Below are 19,636 nucleotides of genomic sequence, written 5' to 3' on the forward strand. Positions count from 1 at the left end.
CATTAGCTTACCTTAAAAAAGGGAGGGAGAGGTATTTTCTGGGTAAATACATCAGCAAAGGCACAGCTGTTCTCCAGGCATCTTGTGCAACAAAGCAACAGCAACCAGTGGATGAGCTTGATTTTACAAATTCTGAAGAATATAATAAAATAATGTTTAGTCTTTCTGATCTGGATATATTGTTCCAGTACCAGAATCTAGCTGTTTCCATACTGTGTGATAAAATACAATTTATTCTGAATTTTCTTACCTTGTTCTTTAGGGAGATGATTGTCAGCATAGTTGCTCCCTCAGTAAACACTGAAGAGTTTTCAGGCTCTTACCCACAGCCTAGAGGAGGTCTGTGGGCTGCCTGGAGGCTATGTGAAGTGACTGATAAAACAGCCCAGAGTCAGTAGGCTTTAGTTTGTACAATGGGGAATGCATCTGCCTTGGAAATTTTTTTTTGAGACCTACAAATCAGAAAAGATTGTAAATTGCTGGTGTAATCTACCCAGATCCTCTTAATACTTACAGTAACGTGCTCCCTTTCATTAAAATGATGACAGTGACGAGGTTGGGTGGGTTTGGGTTTGCAGCAGTTGGTATAAATGACAAGTGGTATAATTTGTCATGGTGGCAGTGCAGCCAGGACGGCAGTTTAGCACCAACCAGGAGCTTCCAATTCACTTCTTTGTGTGCTAGTGAGACATTACTGAGGCAAAACCAAAACAAAGACATATATACAAGAGAGGGGAAAAAAGGGATTTTTGTGCAAAGCGGATTACCGCTTGACATTGCATTGCTGAAAATGATTTAATATGGCTTGGGCTAAGGAAGGGAGGTGTATGTAAATATATATGTTAATAGGATGGTCATGATTTTTGCAGGTCATAAATCTTAACAGTTTTCTTTAGCCCTAAGATGCACTATTTGCTTGTTGAAAATCCCTGTTATATTTGAAGATCTCAAATCTCCAAAGTCTCCAGGATTCATTTTTTCTCTTGTATAAGGAACTCCTATATCCTTTAGTATAAGAAAAGTGGCTGGGAAGTCAGGAGAGTGGGAATTTGAAATCCTGATCCATACTGACATGTCAGCTCAACAGTATTTGCCAGTGGCATTTCTTGCACATGCAGGGTGTGTTTTAGCATTAATCAAGTATAGGTGTGTTTGTCATGAATGTGCAAGCAAGAGGTAAAGAACTGATGAATTTCTGTGAATCACCAGAAGAAAAATAGTTATTAATGCTATACAAAATAATGCAGGCATTTGTGGATACCCCTTTCCCACTTTCTTTGCTACTGGGATGAAGGAAAAAAGAGTTCCTGTGTGTTTTGCACTGTGTATTCTGGGACTTCTAAGTGCGTCAGTGTGTCTGGGTATTAGGCGTTAGCTGGATTAACGTAATTGATTTCTTCAGTTTACCTAACATGGCTTTTGGTTCAAGGTCTGCTTGCTTCCAGTTTTGAATGTGTAACTCAGCTGTGGATGTCGTGTTTATTTTTTCAGTAAGCTGTAAAATATTGCTAAGTTTTCACGCAAATGCAAAAGGCTTCCCTTGCCAATAGGCACATAAAATAAATGGAGCATTCGTACTCTTGGACAGTTTTCATAACGTTTATGTGATACAGGTTATTCCTCAGGGCCTAATATTTTTATATAAAATAGATCATCAGTTCAAAACAGCAGCATACTGGAGGTTTTTTAAGTCTATGAACACATACAAGCCAGCTTTAGCAGAGAGATTGCACTCAAAGGATTAGCAGATCTCTTATGAAACATATGTTGTAAGCAGTTGTGATAATTTCTGTTGGTTTCTTTTCCTTTAGATGTTTTCAGTAGTATACAGCAAATTCACTGGGTTTTTTTTCCTGATTTTGTTATTTTTGCTCTCCAGTGAACAGAGTATTTGCCAAGCCCGAGCTTCAGTTATGGTCTATGACGATACCAGTAAGAAATGGGTGCCAATCAAACCTGGACAGCAGGGATTCAGCAGAATCAACATATACCACAACACGGCCACTAACACCTTCAGAGTAGTTGGAGTTAAACTGCAAGATCAGCAAGTGAGTAACCGTATTGAGTTTCCTGTAAATTAACCTTTGATCTCATTTCATAACATCAGTTCTATGCTTAATGCAGTCTAGCAACATTTCCTGTTCCCTGCAAGGTGCCTATGAGTCTGTTTACAGCACTTATTCACATTTTGTATAGATTTTGCACACAGAATATCACAATTTACTGGTTCTTTTTTGCAAACAGAACTTACAGTATATGCTGGAGATTTTAATTCTATTCCCCCTCCATTTTTGCTTGTGAAATGAGTCTTATTTCATTCTGCAGGTTTTGCTCTCAACTCCACCTAACTTACTTTCTGCTCTGGTTTTGTTCCATAAAAGAAAAAAACAATTGTCCTGTACTGCAGTCTCATAAAGTGTGATTGTTACATTGCTGTGATAAGCAATTAGTTCCTTGTAATGCATTTTAAAATCCTAGGTGCACACTGTGATCTGATTTATAGCAGCCTAAGTCTGCGAGGCCTCATTAGGCATTAAAGGAGTTATATGGGATTTAGATTAGCAGAACTGGGATCAGGCCCCCCTCAGCCACCAAAGCACTGTGCTCAGCCAGGGGCTGCCATGGCATGGCTCTGAGCAGCCTGGCTTGCAGGTTTGCTGGGCAGTATGTGCCACCAGAAGCTCTGTAACCAAAAGACATAGTTAGACACTGAATTGCAGTGGAGTAGCAGTGCTATACATAGCGCCATTTGCATTTTAGAGCAGAGATGTCGGAGTCAGGGACTCCCTCTGCATGTCGGCTCGGGGCTGGTACAGCGGTGACGGCACAGCCTGGCCTGGCTGCCTGCCTCTTGTGTTCACCTCGAGCCCTCAACCTGGCAGAAGAATCAGAGAACAATGGGCAGCTGATTTCCTGTTAGTTCAGAGAGTGGGTTTCCTGGGAAGGTGTGATGAGCACTGCCATCAGTGTGAGACAGGCAGGGGCAGGGCAAGCCAAGCGAGCTGGAGCCAGGGCACTACCACCTGCCACACATATTGAATTGACCCATCGGCTCATGAAAATGCAGGTGATGTCCCTCAGCTGTAATGGTGCTTGGGCCAACCGAAAAGTTATGGTGCTTACTGGAAGTGTTACTGACTGCTATGCTCTCCATATACCCAGTCATCATTTTGAGAAAGGAAAATCAGAATAGGTGGGGATTCTGAGCACATGGGTTTTCAGATCCTTGCAGTGCACTTTTGAAACATCTGCTATATTTTTTGCCACTGCTTTTATCCTTGTCAGTAGAGGCAGTATATTAATGTAGTCCCATTTCAAAAATAGAAAATATTTTGAGCAATAAATGAAATACAGTGGCTGCTTAGTGAGTTGTGAAAGCCAGTACTGCTTTGTAACAGGCCATGCTAGCTGTTCATTTTACATAGCCAGCAGGTGAATGTAAATGATTTTCATGTGACTACAGTCTAAGACGGGTCTGACTAGCCAGTGTAAAAGAAGCAAAAGTCATGGAGTCCACATATATATGTAAGAGATACTATGCAGCAGAGGTCTGTCTTAATCAAAGTATACAATTTTAAAAGTGGGATATATTAAAAAATCAAATCTTGATCTGTACTTCAAACATGTTTTGCGCTAAATGTAACATTACATTTGCTTGCAAACATTCCTACTTATGAAGAGGCTGCATGCCATCTAAAAATCATCTCAATTCAGAAGGAAACAATATTTTTTTCTAGACTTTAAGGACTAAAATTCCTGTCTCGAACAAACAGTTTATCTTAGTTACTTAAAACTGTCTAAAAGAAAGTATACACCTTAAATATGATTGCAAAAAAACCCCAGTATCATGAATTCAAGATGGCATAGCATAGTAATATTATAAGGAACATTCTGAAAGTCTCAAGAATCAGAACTTGATATATTTTATATGAGTCTCACATGGAACCATAAGCTTGCTAGGTATTTGCATTTAATGAGAACAAAAATGAATTTAAGTTAAAATAATTCTCTGTGCAAGCTATTTTGTGCTTGCTCTCAGGTTGTGCTAAATCACACTGAAAATGAGGTTTCAGAAGAAGCTGTTGCTTTGCCAGGAAAGCTGTATTTTTCTGAAAAGGACCAATCGTGTGATTTGGCATATAATGAAGCTACACAGATTTTCAAGAGTTGAGCAACTAGTTTAAAATATGTAACACAACAATACCATGGAGGAACAATTTTAAGTTTTATTACATACTCTTCATACTGTTTGGCAAGGTGCAGACTAGAGTAATCTTCATTACTTCACCCTTGCCTGTCTTTAATGTCTCCCTTTTAATTTTTGTTAGTTTATATTACACCCCACTCTTGAACTTTCATCTCTTTTTTTTTCCCCCCACATACCTTTTTCTGCAAACTCCTTTTGTTGTCTTTGACTAGCTGCCTTTCTGTGCCTTTTTTTTGGTGCACGTGTTGGAGTTTATGATACTGTCTTCACATTCTGCTTACCTTATCTGTGTTTATCTTCTTCTCTAGCTGACGGTGTCTAAAAAGTGCACTGCAAAGAAATACATGGTTTTCAGAGTGGTAGAACTTGAGCGTCATTCTCACCACCAGGAAGTGGCCACCCAATCCCTTGTTCTCCTTATGTGTGTGGGTGACATTCTCATCGTGTGCTTGCATGCAACAGCAGTGCTGTTACAGACCAGTGGTACATGAATTCCCTTTCCTGCTCTGCACAAATGTGCACATTTGCATAGACTCATGCTGACATGGATGATAATCTTCAGAAAACCAGAAATAGACTTTTGAAGCTTTGAAGTAGCCACAGAGGCCAGAAGTGGTTTGAAGCTAAGGCCAGATCAGTGCTACAGTCATTTCATATCATGAGCTTTGATGTTTCCTTGCAGCCTTCATTTTCTCGAAGCCCAACAGTCTCAAGCAAATGATTCACCACCCGCATGCTGCAACTTGCCAGCTGTACTTGTAACCTTGCCTGTTGTAAAGGTGAAGCTGCAGTCATCACGCAAGAAGTTCACAAAACTAAAAACATGCAAGTGGCCCATCTTTATGGCCTAACTGACAAGCAGTGCCTCCCCAGTTCAGAGTCCGGATCAACTGAGGGGTTAAATTAGGGTTTTACATCAAGTGCCTTCAGCTCAGCATGATCTCATCACCGAAAGGCATGTGCTGAACAAATAGGCGGGGGGGAGGGTGCAAGTCAGAAGTGAATCATACCTCCTCCGGAGGGTTTGGTGTCTTGATGTGGCTGAGAAGTGAATGTAAAAACAGGGCCTTGGGGAAGGTAGGACATTTTGCATTTGAGCTGAAGCCAAAACTGAAACAGGGGCAGCATTCTTGGGGTATAAACTAAACCACATTTTTGAAAAATAAAGAACCAATTAATCACTGCTGTGACTTATCAGAAGTTGGTCAGGTTTGGGCCTGCTTACAGAAATAAAGAATCTGGCATTATCTGTAGCAGGTTTTAGCTGCTGCACCATATCTTCCCTGTTTTAGCAGCCATAACACTGCTCCCCATGAGAGGAGTCTGACCCTTGGCAGTGCAGCAGGCCCCAAGCTTGTAACAAACCTCTGAGCCATTTCATGCTCTGGAGAAACAGGCAAATGACTTGTTCCAGTTCAGTAAACAAGAGCATGAGTGGTAAGGCTTGTGTGAGAGCTCTTCTCGTGATCTTGGTTGTGGTTACACCTCACATGCATACCTGAGGCCCACATGATCCCTTCTAGCCCCATTCTTGTGGGTCCTGTCAACCACCACCATCATTGCTGCTGACAACTTAAAACTCAGCAGTCTATAGGCTGCAGTCAAAGTGAAGGGCTTCTTGGTTTTGAGCTTTTTAATAGATCCCAAAATTCCCTGCTGGTCCCAGAGAGCCTGCATTTGAAACTGAGATGAAAGGGTGAAGGATAGTACCGAGTGGAAGTGAAGCAAATCTTTTTTAACATTATACTGATGGGAACATTGAAAGCTGTCAACATATTAATACTGTGCACAACTGGTTGGTAAAACTCATCACCATGCAAGACCATTGAAATCCAGAATTTAATAGGTTTCAAAACAACGCAGACATTTCTATCAGTAATGAGACTACTGTGTTTCAGGATAGAAAATAGTAAAAGGGGTTGGAAAAGTAAAAAAAAAAGGCACATAAAATGTCATGTTTCATCTTTTAAGACAAACTGTGGGTGAAGATTATAGGAATAAGTGTTTGTTGTAGACAAATCCATTACTTATTTCTGCAAGATTTCCAGTAAATTTTCCCAATTCATCTACTACAGATTACGGCTGAAGATTAACAGATGAATTGTTGGTCTGCTCAGCATGGCAGATGCTATCGTGCTAACATACGAAGCTTTAGAGTAAAGATCCCTGAGAAACACCTGTAAAAACCCTCCTGTGATCCAAATAGGGAGACCTTCTTTATTTTAATTACTGTTCTGAAGCACTTATTTATCATCATGTGCCTTGCAGAGTCTCCATGCCATCTGTATGAGATACTGTTGTGAATTCATTCTTAACAACAGCAGAAGAAGCCCTCCTCTTCTTCCTGTTTTCTAGAAGCATTAGCCAACGGAGATTCTGGCTATTTTATGTTTCATTTCCCGTTTTTAAACTCTCTGTTTTAAGTTTGAAAACAAGGCATTACATGTGTAGGCATCCTGATGATTACTGAAGGTCAATACTCAAATTCTGTCTCTATTAAACCGAAGGGATCAAACCCTCAGAAGAGAGTGGATTCTCTCAGTTCCTTGAGCTGGTGTTCTAGGAAAGAAATTTTGAACAGTTTAGCTGACTGCTATCAAACGGTTTTTGGCATAGACTTGTACAATTTTTGTTTTTCATTATAAAACTGCACTGCACCGTTTGTGCTCTTTGAACTTTAATAGTGCTGTCCATTGAAACAGAAGATTCTCTTAGTAGGTGAGAAATACTTACTTTGCGAAGCCTGGTAGAAGCTCACAGTCTTTCTAAACATTTCCTCAAAGATACTAGCTGTGCCTTCCCTTGCTTAAGCTACTCAGAAATGGTTGGAAGACTTAAAAATGCATTAAAACCGTTGGGTTAGTAATCTGGGCATGAATCTACCTGATGCTCCAAAGATCTTTGGATTGTGAGCAACATTGATCCAGGCTCTCCCAGTGTTCAGTGTTAGAACGGGGGTGATGTCACTATTTTTTAAGAGAAAAGGGCTATCTAAGTTGTCAGCTGTAAGAGAGAGTTTATAGCTTTGCTCAGTGACCAGAGCAAGGTGGTTTCCATGTCATTCTGTTTGGTGTGGGTGGCTTTCCATGCAGCATGCTGGCAATACGCTTCCCACTTTCAGGGGGCCAACTGTTAGGAACCTGTGTACCAAATATAGACTGCTGTGCATCTCCCTTTGGGTCACAGGTCAGGAATTTCTCCATGAAATGTCACAAAAAAAATCCCAGTGTAGGTCCGATTGCTGCCCAGTTCATTTACATGGGGACTTAATAAGTTTGAGAGCAACACTTGGACCAGATACTTGGATGTTCAATAACCATCAGGATAATTTATACCTAAAGCTAGACCAAATATTCAAAGACTATCTGCTGTCACTGTTTAATGCTGGCTCAGGTAAGTAAGTGAATACATTATAGAAATAGTTTATCTGTAATTATTTACTAGTGTAGTGGCTTTGTTGCTGGTTTCTATATTTTTTATATATTAATCTAGTATAGTTATCAAACATATTAACTCTATCAATGAGACAACATCATCCTTCAAAAACAGGAATGTGTGAAGAACAATTTGCTCCTTTTGTATTAGGTGTTTGTCTGATGTTTTTTCTGCTAATCTAAATTAGCAATCCACTGGGAAGTCAAAACTCAGAGCTAGGAGTCATTCATCTTTGAAATTAGTTTTAAAACTAGCTTTTATAATTGAGAAGAATTATCAGTCATCTAGCAAAAATATTGTTAAAATAAATATGTTGGAGGTTTTTGAATGCAATAATCGTACTAACAGAAAACTTTCCAAAGTACTGGTCAATCAGACTGCAAAAATGGTGTATTGGTAAGTTTTTTGGTGTGTGTGATCCACCTGTAACAGTAAATACTGTGTATAGCATTCATTCATTTATTACTGGCTCTCTGTTCCTTTGTCTTCAGTTTCTGCTCCCATCTTACCAAGTCCAGGATGGTAAGATTTGCAGTAAGAATGAGCTCCCTGACAGTGTGCATAAAGGTCCCTCTTCCTAATCCTGCCTACCTCTACTTCCTCCTCCTAATACCGCTGTCCAGCCTGGCTAGTTTACAGATGAGCCATACAAACTAGTTAGATTTCCATTGATTGGCTTTCAGCAAGGACCAGAAATTGTGTGACTGTTCTGGCTTTGATAAAACTCCAGTCAAAATAACTCCATTTGTAGAGACAGTCTCAGATACTGAAAACCAGATTTGCTGTGTTTGAATAATGAACTTCAGACTCTCCCTGCTCCTAATTTTATGTTCCTCTGCCCCTGATTCGCTTCTGCCCCCAGCCTGTGTTGGCTGAAGAAGAGGTAGCCTCCATTTCCTATTTCTTCTCGGTTTTCAAGTGCTCTGTGCCTGTTTATGAGAATAATTATGATCCCTTCTGTTGGCATTTTGTTTCTTAAATTTGCATCACAACAGAGTGCCCTTGTCAGTCCACAGAGGGGTATCTTGGGGGTGCTGTCTCTGCTGTGGGTCCTTGTGGATTATTAGTGGTGCAGTGGACACTTCTTCCTCTCCACCTTCAGCTAGAGCAGCTTAGGCTTTCTGCATTGGGGGTTTCTGGTCAGATCCCAGGCGTCCCATGTGCCTTGCCCAAGGATAATCAGGGCATTGTATTTAGCAGATTAAATCAAAACATGCAGAAACATCCTTCTATCTCAGTCACCTCTTACCTGGAATTAATAGCATGTACACTAAGGAAAAAGGTGTGAGAGGAAATACTTTGTTTTCTAGTTTTGTCATGGTCTATCTGATTTGAGGAAAAAAAAATCTCTCATCATAAGATGGTGGTGATCAGACGCTTGTGAGGAGAAAAGCAGAGCTGGTGCAATGAGGCGAACATTTATCTGCTGTATAGCAGGATTAGTGCCAAGAGCTCTTTCTGGCCCTTTTTCTGACAATTGTGCATGATCATACTCCAAAAGAAGGCAACAGCTGCTGGCACTGGCTGCTGACATCTGTCTGCAGTATTTGCACAGCTGTACCCTGCAGAGGTGCTGTAGAAAACACAGTCAGGTAATAGATTTTGCAAAACTAGCTTGCAAGTTCCTGAGGCTGAATTGAATTGTTGTAAATCTCACCCCCAGATGTGGGTCTTCTGTCATCGAAACACAGACTGCCTTACCATACAGCTGTGTAGGGGCTACCATACGAATTGCCTCTACCAATTTAATTAACCTTTACCAAAGGGCTGGGGTTTTCTCCACTGAAGACAGAACTGTTTTTAATTTTCGCTCCTCTGTTTCAAATCACAGGTAGTGATTAATTACTCAATTGTGAAAGGATTGAAGTACAATCAAGCAACACCTACCTTTCATCAATGGCGCGACGCACGGCAGGTCTATGGCTTGAATTTTGCGAGCAAAGAAGAGGCCACCACGTTCTCCAATGCAATGCTGTTTGCTCTGAATATCATGAACTCACAAGATGGAGGTGAGTTAGCAGCCACTATGCTCTTTATTAATCTGTGACATTTTACAATGCTTGTTATCAATCACCCCTGGCACAGTTGTCTTGCATAGTATGCCATTATAAACACGTTATAATAAAAAAGTTGGTCTCTGGTAGACAGCCTTTTCATCAGCATTTGCTGTGGTATGAATTGTACATATGTTCAGGTTTTGCACCTCCCTTCCAATTTTTCATGGCCTTAACTCACAATAGGAAATCAGTAGTTGTTCGGGAATGCCTCAGCAGGCAGGTAGCCCACTGTTTTATGTGTATCTCCATGTGCATTGTGTTACATGTAAGATAGCAGAATACAGCTTTCAATAAATAGCACCTAGAGTTAAATTAGCAACATTTTATAGAATCATAGAATCACAGAATAGTTAGGGTTGGAAAAGACCTTAAGATCATCTAGTTCCAACCCCCCTGCCATGAGCAGGGACACCACACACTAAACTATGTCGCCCAAGGCTCTGTCCAGCCTGGCCTTGAACACCTCCAGGGTTGGAGCATTCATGACTTGGGCAACCTATTTCAGTGCCTCACCAAAGGCACCTGTAAGGTAGGACTTGGAGCTGGTATTTCCAATGTGTTCTGTGTTAGCTACAGCCAGTGGCTCTTGTGAGCTGGCATTCAAAAAGAGGAGTGTGCGGCATCTCGGCTATTTCATAAGGTAAAATGCAAAGGTTTGTACTCTGACTGATGTTGTTCCTAAGTACCACATTGATTGTAGTTGAAGTTTGTGGTGAAGTTTACTGTTCTCTGAAATTGTTGTTGCAGTAGCTTGATGAAGGCCCAGAATAAAGTCCTGGTTTCTCAGTGGAAACCAGTTTCTGGTCTGCAGTATCTGGATTAAGTTCTGTCCTCAGTTACACACCTATGACCTCTCTGCAGCTCCCGGGCTGGGAAGAGAATCCTGTGTGATGTCCTTTTTCCTGTAAAATACACACCACAGCCCTATTTTCCCTTTGAAGTGTCAAAATAAGAATTTTTTGCACTTAGGCTAAAAACAAAAGAAACTATCTTAAAGTGGATACTTTAGTTATGTTACCTACTCCTAGTGAAAAACAACAGGTATTTTTAAGAAAGTATTTTTGAGTACTTGAAAAGCCTGTTAGATTTTGTTATGAATATAAAGTACATGATAATTTGCATTTTTGGGGATATTCATTTACACACCAAAGTATGTTAGATGCTTTACAGACATAAGATCTAGCCTATGCTGAAGAGCTTGCATTTAAAGCTTGTAGTTGTCACATGGACAAAAGTGAAGTGGGGCTCAGATGGAAACATTTCCTACTTTCTCTCTTACTAGAAAAAAAAAAGGGGTCATATAAACATTCAGTCTTTAACAACCCCTTTTCTCTCACATATAAAGTGTTAAAAATTTCAAAGATTGAGAGCTGTCCCAGTCTTAACAGCTGAGCTTCTGGAAAACTGAGATTTGGTTTAAAGGGAATTTTGGCTTTTGTTTTTTTTTTTAAAAAAACCTCTAATTCTATAAAGCAAATTCACAAAGTATTAATATTTATCAATTGTATAAATAAAATTTATTTATAAAAATATTTATCTTTAAAATCATATTAGCTACACATTGAGAATAGATTATACTGAGAACCTTTATATCCTCGTAAATTGCCCGGTTATTGCAATGATGTCAGCATGCGAGTTGACAGCAAAAGTATGTAGCAGATATAAGGTATAAAATGTTTTTTGAGATCTGCTTTTCTAGGCTCATACAGACCATAAGCTATTGTGGGCATGAATTAATGTAAATAGGAATTCACACAAACACACATATCCATATATTTTTTCAGGCACTGCCACTACCTGCATACTTCATCCATTCTGCTGCCTACATGGTGCATTAAGGTTTGCTTTTTCACATGGAAAAATCATTAGGGAAGAAAGTATTTACTATATCTACGCACCCATGTATTAAAGTTGCTCGTGTGCTTATGCAGATGGATGGGCGCTTTAAGGAGTGCTTTTGTACGCACAGAACAGCTTACACACTAATAAAACCCTCAATCAAACTCAGAGAGTTAAATAGAGGTTCCCTCTGGCACATTCGTAGTACAGAATCCCCTATCTATCTGCTAGCTCTACAGACTGGGATACGCTACATGCACTATTTGGGATGTGCTATTTCTAATGTTTACTTGTTTCATATATTCCCTGCTGAGATATTATTGTGTTAGGTACTGCTAATCTTCCCATAGTTGGATACAGATTCTGGCTTCCATGACTGCTTCTCCTTTCATTCTACCACCCATTTGCATAGACTAAAATTAATCATGGTAGGCTACAGCAGAATATCTGAGACTGCATCGTATCTTCAGCAGACGTGGAGTCAGGGTTCTATAACATTTGGAAAATAACTAGTCTCAGTTGCAGAGCAGTGGTGTGGGTTTTTGAATGGTGCCTTAAGCTTAATTAGTTTAAAAGAAATTATAGCAGTCCATGTTTTGGGGAGCTGGAAATAATTTTTAGGCCATGCTGACTTTCAAACGAATGAGTCACTTCAAATGAATATAGAGTTACGAACTAGCATTGAGAATTACTGTTACTGTCCCACTTCCTTACAAGAAACTACGATATCCGAGATCATTCACTGCAGGTGCTGATCTTTCTGTGCTGATTACATGGGGCACTAGTGAAAACTAAACTGAGTACTCTGTTAAATGCCTACGGTTAAATGGCTGAATCAGATCCTATATCCAGCCTGTGTTCCTGGGTTGCGTGTCAAGATCATTCCTGGGAGGGATTCTTCCCAGCAGTCTGATATCCCAAAGTTTGAGAAAGTTGGGAAAAAAGCTGTAGTCTCAACTTGGTGTGTAGTTGTATTTCTGCAGTGGATGAACTCATACTCTTACCCATGGGGAGGGCTGGCCATATTACGTGTGGCCAAGTTCTCAGTGCTGTGATGGGAGCCTCTCCCAGTATGCGTCCTCAGGGTAGGGTGAAGCAAGCCCTGCTGTGCAGGAGCTAAACACATACTCAGCTCAGTCTTGTGCTTTGTAATGATGTTAACAATCATGTTAAGGTTATTCTAAAATGAGATAAAATAAGACTAACAAGAAATAGTACAAATGTGCACCATCCTTTTCCTTTGAAGGTCGACACTTGCCTCACTGAATCACAATTGTTTACCTGCCAGCTTGTTTATATGCCAAATAACTTTGATTTCCTTGTAAGTCTCTTTAATCTGTTCTCCTTTACAAGAGCCAGCCTGTAAAATGAGAGCAAATGATAACATTGACTTGGTCATTACCAGTCTCTTGCTTATGGTTCTTTAATGGTGTGTGTCATTTAGTAAGACCATTAATATGACAAATTACCATTAAATTGCTTTTCTTTCACACGTGTCCACTTTGTGAAGCCAGACCTTTTATCAGTGTAAGTTACCTGATGCAAGGACCGTCACCAGTTTACCTTGTCACCTGCAGCCAGGTTATACTAGGGACAGCATCACCCCTTCTTGATACTGTGGGAAGGGCATTTTGAACAGATCCTGCCCTCAGGCTGTTGGATGTTTGGTAAGCAGACAAGGTTCATGTTCTTCATGTTCTTCAGGGCTTATATCCTCTTAGATTTAATGAATGCAATGACCTGTGGCAGCACAGCATGGTTATTGGAGTAGGACATAAGGTGAGGAAATCAGTAAGCTAAAGTGGGCAAGTTCTTCCCTGGCATAATTCTGTAGAAAAGCCGTTGGTGCCCGTGATGAAGGTAACTCTTTCTGTGGGGCTTAACAGAGTCTATACACACTCCGTGCTTCTGCCAGTGAGGGGTTACGCTTCCCTGATGGGGAAGCTGACACTATTTTCTCTCCTTTCTTGCTTCCTGGATCGCTAGGGACAGGCAAAGGAATGGGTTCATTTCTTCCCTTCCTTATTTGCTCACTTCAGACACTGTCCTTGCTTCCCTGCTGGACTCCTACAGCACTTGTATGGTTCCATGCCACAGAAGGAGGCAGTGGTTTGACTTCATGGCTTGGCATGATGAGCTCTGAGGACATCTTGAGCTTCCATGGCTTACAGGCTTGGTGTCTCTTGGAGAAGATGTGATAGTCTGATCTATACAACCTACTGGTAAATGCTGTTTATGGCATAGTGAATATAACATAGCATGGACTTTTGCTTTTCTTTTAATGTCTTTGCCCTGGGGACTTGGATAGTTATTGTCGACTTGCAGTGCAAAAAACCCCATAATTTAAAATGTAAATACTACATGCTAGAAAGCCTTATTGCTGCAGAGTTGGTTAAAGAGGTCAGCTGTCTTCTCTGACTAAGAAGGGAGAAGTTGGAGGCAAGGATGAAATAGTAGGAGAGAGGTTTGAAGAAAATGAATAGTGATTATTTTTTTTTTTCTGTGTAAGATAGCCATTTTCATGTTCTGGCTTACAGGCCAAGTAATACAGACATGTAGGTCATGGAGGGTGCAGAGTTCAGCCCCATGCTTTCTGGCACAGGGCTTCACAGACCCAGCTTTAACTACAGGGAGGTTGTTCTGGCACTCAGGATTGCTCCTCACTCCTCTTCTTCTGATTAGCAAATCTGTTGGCTTTTCTTTTCCACCCTTGTGAATTACTTGACATGTATTTCTCCAACCCCCTTTTCCCATAGGTGGATTTGATTAAGTTCTTCAGAGTTTGAGATCTTTTTCCATTCCTTCAGACATTCTGCACTTATTCTCACCCAGAAGTGACTGCATTTCTGTACTGCTGGGAGAAAATCCTTGGAAAACACTTTGAGCCCTCCAAAATAAGGGGAGAAATAGAAGAATAAAGCATTGATTCATCAAACAGCAGATAAACTGGCAGCATATAGCATACGTTAGCTCTCTAAGTTAGATGCCCTAAGCGTTTGCAAGGTTTGTGTCAGTGCAAGCTGTGCGTGGAGGTTATGGTGCACTGGATTTCAGATTAAAGTCTACACATTTCTTTTATAATTTTGGGATGTTATAGTCTGTTCATTTTTCTTTAGAATTTTTCCATCTAGTCCCACATCTCTCGGTATTCAGTGGCACTAAAGTGTAACTGCTGGGAAAGTCAGTCAGCTGCATTCATCTTCGACAGTGCGGTGACTGTTTTATTTGATGATATTGCCCCAAGACTTCCCAGCACCACAGAGGACACAATGTGGGAAGACAAAAGACTGCATCTTCATTACAGTACTGCATAATACATAAAATAACTCATCAATAATAGAGGGGACCCATCACAGAACACAATGCCCACTTGCAGCCAGCTGGTTCCAAAACCGTGCTGGTGTAAAGAGATCTGTGCTGCATGCAAGGCGCCTCACATACTCCGCTGTAGACTCATTTCCCACACTGTCAGGTGTGTTGGTGCAGATTATAAACCACTAAGGTGGTATATTCTGTGGATGTTGTATTTTTAAGCGTGCTAATAGTATTTAAAGACTTGTGTAACTGTGTAGGCAATGCAGGACTGTAAACATGCCATTCTGCTGCAGGTCTTTTAACCAGATCATCCCAGAAGTTCGTCCTATTTATAATGCAGGCTTAGAGAAGTTGTAAATAACAAATGTTTAAACTTACTAGTGTAAATATGATCCATGTGGTCAGACACCTAGCGCTAGCCAAAATAGCAAGCCACAGGCAACGGTTAATTGGGTGCATGTTAAAAGTACGAAAAGCTTTTGCTTCTTTAGAAAACAAAGAAGCTTTCCTGGGGGAATAAATCTTTCCCAGCTGACATATTCCAAAAGCACCAGAGAAAGGTTTAGAGAAATGAATTTCACAGTTTTTCCAGCCTTATGCCTACTCCAGTTTCAATATAAACTTTGGTTGCTCAGAAATGCTCTGCAGATAGGGCAGTTTCTGATCTAACTTGCTGCGCTTTGTAAGTCAATGAAGAGGGAGGGAAAATTCAAGTAAGATTATGAGTTTTTTCGGTTCATCTTCTGCATTGCTTTATCACTGGAACTGTTACAGAAAAAATCCACTTGACTTATAAATAATCTTTTAGTGTATTGCTTACTATAGGAATAAATTTCTTTCCTTGAAAACTGGACAGACATGAGCTGTTACTCAGCAAACTAGGTGTGAATCCCTGCCACGTGCTCAGCGCATCCCCCTCTGCCTGACCCTCTGAGGGCATAAGTCCCTTGTGACCCAGCTGAAAAACATCAGCTCAGGCCATAGTATCACTTGTTGTGTCATGCTCCCAAGGCTCTTAATGTGCCAGTCAGTGAGGAAGACAGTCCTCAAAAAAGCCCACTGCCCGTGTTTCCAAATCAACCAACACTTCTCCTGGAATTATGGGCTCTTTTCTTGCAAACCTCCCTTGCCTGCAAAACGACTCAGTGCCTTCGTCACAGGTTAACTTGGGTTTCCTGAGGTGGATATATGACATTTCTAAGAACCTGGGCACGCTTCATTAAGTTGAGTTTACATTAAGAGAAACATGTTTAAAACCAGAATGGGATGAAGCTGTCCCAGCCAGAAGAAGCAGTGAGTAAAACTTGTTGATATTACACGTTAGCGTGACACCAGGCTGACTGGAGCACAGGAGGTGAATTGCTTCACTCGTGAATAGATAAACTGAGATTACAAACTCCTTTCAGTGTTAGAACTGTAAATATCATTCCTATTATTAATCTGTCAGGAAGTCTCAAGCTATTACTTAATTATTCTGCTCTGTAGAAGTAGGCATCATTTTTTTCGAATCAGTTTTTCAATCCCTCCAATGGACAGGATCCACAGCAGAAAGTTTTCCAGGGCAGTGAAGTGTTCTCCCAGTGTTATGCTAATAAAAACCCATGGCACGTTGCTTGTACACATCTTAGCCATTTTTCTGATTTTTCTGTTACACCCCTGCTTAGAGCAGCAGCAGTGCCGGAGCCGCTGTTGCATGTCTGGAGCAACAAAAGGTGCCTCTGTTCTTTGAAGAGCATAACAAATCAAGTAGCTCTTGAGTCTCTCGCTGATTTTTTTTGCTTTGCTGAATTTTTTTCCACTAAATGAAAACCGCTTCAGGAAGAAAACTGTGCGGGGAGAATTGTTGAGAGATTGAAGAGAGTCTTGTGCATACGGAGAGTGAAGACTTTTGCTAGTGAGATTCCCTAGCACTGTTGCCCTCAAACCCTCTTTTTCTGAAACTGTGCCTGACTCTGCCCCTCTGACCTGTGCAGGCAATGAGCAAAGGGGTGCATATACACCCCAGCCTGCCTTCTTACCTCCTGCATGAGCCCTCAGTCTCTGCCACAGCTCTTCAGAAACCTGAAGCATATGAAAAGCAAATGGCTTTTTGTGAGGAGAACAGTATTTTTCCCTTTACCTTTTCCAATGCCATACTTTGGCTTGTTGAGTCTCAGTACATTTTGTTTTGCTCAACATTAATAGTCTATGGGACATTTATTTATTGATTGGGCATCTGATTTCTTCCAGTGAAAGAGAAATTGCTTCTTGGAAGAGATTTGATTTTTTAACAAACCTTCTTTCCATTTTGTGTTCATTTTCTGTCATTCTTAAAGTGCTTTGATATTTGGTGTCTTGGGGTAGTCTTTAAAGTTACATGACTTCATTTGTGTCAGAACAAGAATTGTTTTTGTAAGGCAGTTTGTCTTCCTTTTCAGACCATACATGAGTTAGAGGTGCTGTAATTCCACACAGAACAGTGCTCTGTTAGTACCTCTGTACGTACATGGACATCTCACCTCACTATTCAGTTTGATTCACACCATTCTTAAAGTTGAATATTGGTATAGTTCATAATATATAATGTCACAGAATAAGTTGAAAGAGCATTCTGTGCAATTTTTCTCACTAGAAGAAAAGAGGAGAAAGAATATTGAAAATAAATGAACTATTTTAAATTCTGTAAGGGATTCCCTCATTCTTAAAAGAAAAAAATGACCAGGTGTTGTGCTGTGATGGTAGTTACACAGATCCAGACGTGCAAAGAGTGACAACTACTGATAGGCACTTCTAACCTGAAGCAGCTAAACCAGATTGGTTTTTACGATGGCACTGTGGTCCTCCAAATACACTTTATTTTCTGAAAAGTATACTATAGAAACTTCTAAGAGATTGTATGGAAAGTGACATCTGAAGCTTTCTACTGCATTAAAAAGTATCCAAATACACATAACACAGGAATGCATGTTGTATTCATTTTAAGTCATCTTGCAGAAATGGTGCCTTCTGATAAGGACAATAATATCTAATTCTAGTCTTAGTCCTCTCCCTTACTTATGCTATTCATTGGTACCCTATGCTAATTTTTGGGTATTAGCTAATTTATACCAGTGATTAACTTGAGATGAGATACCCAAATGTGTAGAGATTAAGATTGGTTTGGGTTATTAGTTGCTGAACTGGCAATAAACTTGGTTGGTTTTTTTTTATTTAGTAGACTTCCCAGGATCCTAGCTAAGAGCCAGACCTTATAATAGTTTGTCTCTACACAATAATTCATACACTCCCTTAGCTGTGATCCCACTCCAAACAAGTAGTAATTGTGTGACCACAGTCATCCTATTAATGATAGTAGAGGTGGGCATCTGTAGTACAGGGGTTTGTACCTGGGCTGGGCTCTGTGTGTGGCCAAGGAACAGTAACAGATGCTCCTGGGACAGTCGGTTACACATTTTAAGTGTCTTTATCACATCAGCTCTAGGCAAAATTCAGCCTATTTTTCTTCTTCTTTTCATTACTGACTGTAAAGGACTGCTGCTAAGAACCCTTCTGTAGTTCATGAAAATTTTGCTATGATACTCTCCCAAACTTTCTAATGAATGGATTAATTACTCTTAATTATGCTATAATTGATTTGTAATGGCAATAATAATTAAATCTCTCGTTTAATAATAGTAAATTAGGGACGTGGAAAATAATGCATATAAGCTGTATTTTTCATGATGCTGCATGGATTTCCCTGGGAAAGTTAGTGAGAACTCACAGGGATACATGTGTGTTGTGCGTGTCCTTATGAGTGTGTTCACACAAGCAATGCACATCAGATTATCACTTCAACTGCCTGAGCTCTGCAAACAAAAGGTCTTCCTAGAATCAAATTTTTGGATTTTATACCAGGGGTGAACTCGGCAAGGAATTCACACGTATATAAGTAGAAGTCAGGAATAAGTTGCTGAGTTGGGAGGATTTTTAACATGTGATCAAAGTAAAATTGATAGTGTCTTGAATTTTGTTTTTAAACTCTGCTTTCATTATGTGCCATAGTACACTGTATGAACAACATTTGATAAAAACGTGTCCCTGGTCAAAATACACAGTATTTAGGACCAGAGAACTGAGTGGGCACAGCCAGTGGTGCAGCTGAGAAGGGAGGACGCAGCTCTGCAGCCCTCTCCGGAGGCAGGCTCAGCTGAGGGGAAAGTCTGCTTCCAACCTACCGAGTGAATCGCCATATGCTGCTGCCAGCAAAGCATGTAGAGCAGCTTCTGCTGCTGGCTGGTAATCCCTGGGAGCTCACACAAAGTCTATTAATTGCCTGCTTAGATGACTCCATGCGGTCATCCAGCATCTCATTTTTCACTGCCAGGGACCCAAAACCTCTAGGTTGTGTGGCATTCTACAAGCAGCATCTCAGACCCTTATAGCAATGACTGCTGTAACTTCTCCAGTTAATTCTAATGAAGCAATGCAGCTGAAAGTAGGATTCATTTAATTGAACTTCAGCCATGTAAATGCTAGGCATCTCGTTTACAATAATTGTATAGTTTTCTTTCCACTCCATGGAGCAAGGATGGATCACCTAGAGGTGGAGAGTGTGGATGTACTCCTGTGCCGCTGGCTCCTACAAGCCGCACAGTCCCTGTGACACAGCAGGGAGCAGTCCACAACTGTGATAAAATGGAACAATCTTGGATTGTGCTGCAGTTCAGGAAGGAAGTAACCTGCTAATAGGTGATTTCAGTTCATGAAGCGCCTAGCCTTTGCACTCATACGTGCTCAGCTGCACAGCAAGGGGAAGGCAGTG

At 40.6% G+C, this 19,636-nt stretch overlaps 1 protein-coding gene across 1 annotated transcript in view; it reads left to right on the plus strand.

Annotated features, from left to right (window-relative positions):
- Window positions 1–1,885: 1,885 nt before the first annotated feature.
- The window catches only part of LOC104406338 (ena/VASP-like protein), a gene marked incomplete at its 3' end in the record, with an annotated part of 60,339 nt that continues 42,588 nt past the window's right edge, over window positions 1,886–19,636 (plus strand). Inside the window, exons 1-2 of the mRNA XM_010015285.1 lie at window positions 1,886–2,048; window positions 9,474–9,651. Of these exons, the coding sequence (XP_010013587.1) occupies window positions 1,914–2,048; window positions 9,474–9,651 (313 nt within the window). The remainder of the gene's footprint in view (window positions 2,049–9,473; window positions 9,652–19,636) is intronic.

This window comes from Nestor notabilis, unplaced genomic scaffold (assembly GCF_000696875.1).
Source record: "Nestor notabilis isolate BGI_N333 unplaced genomic scaffold, ASM69687v1 scaffold21425, whole genome shotgun sequence".
Taxonomy (NCBI): Eukaryota; Metazoa; Chordata; class Aves; order Psittaciformes; family Psittacidae; genus Nestor; species Nestor notabilis.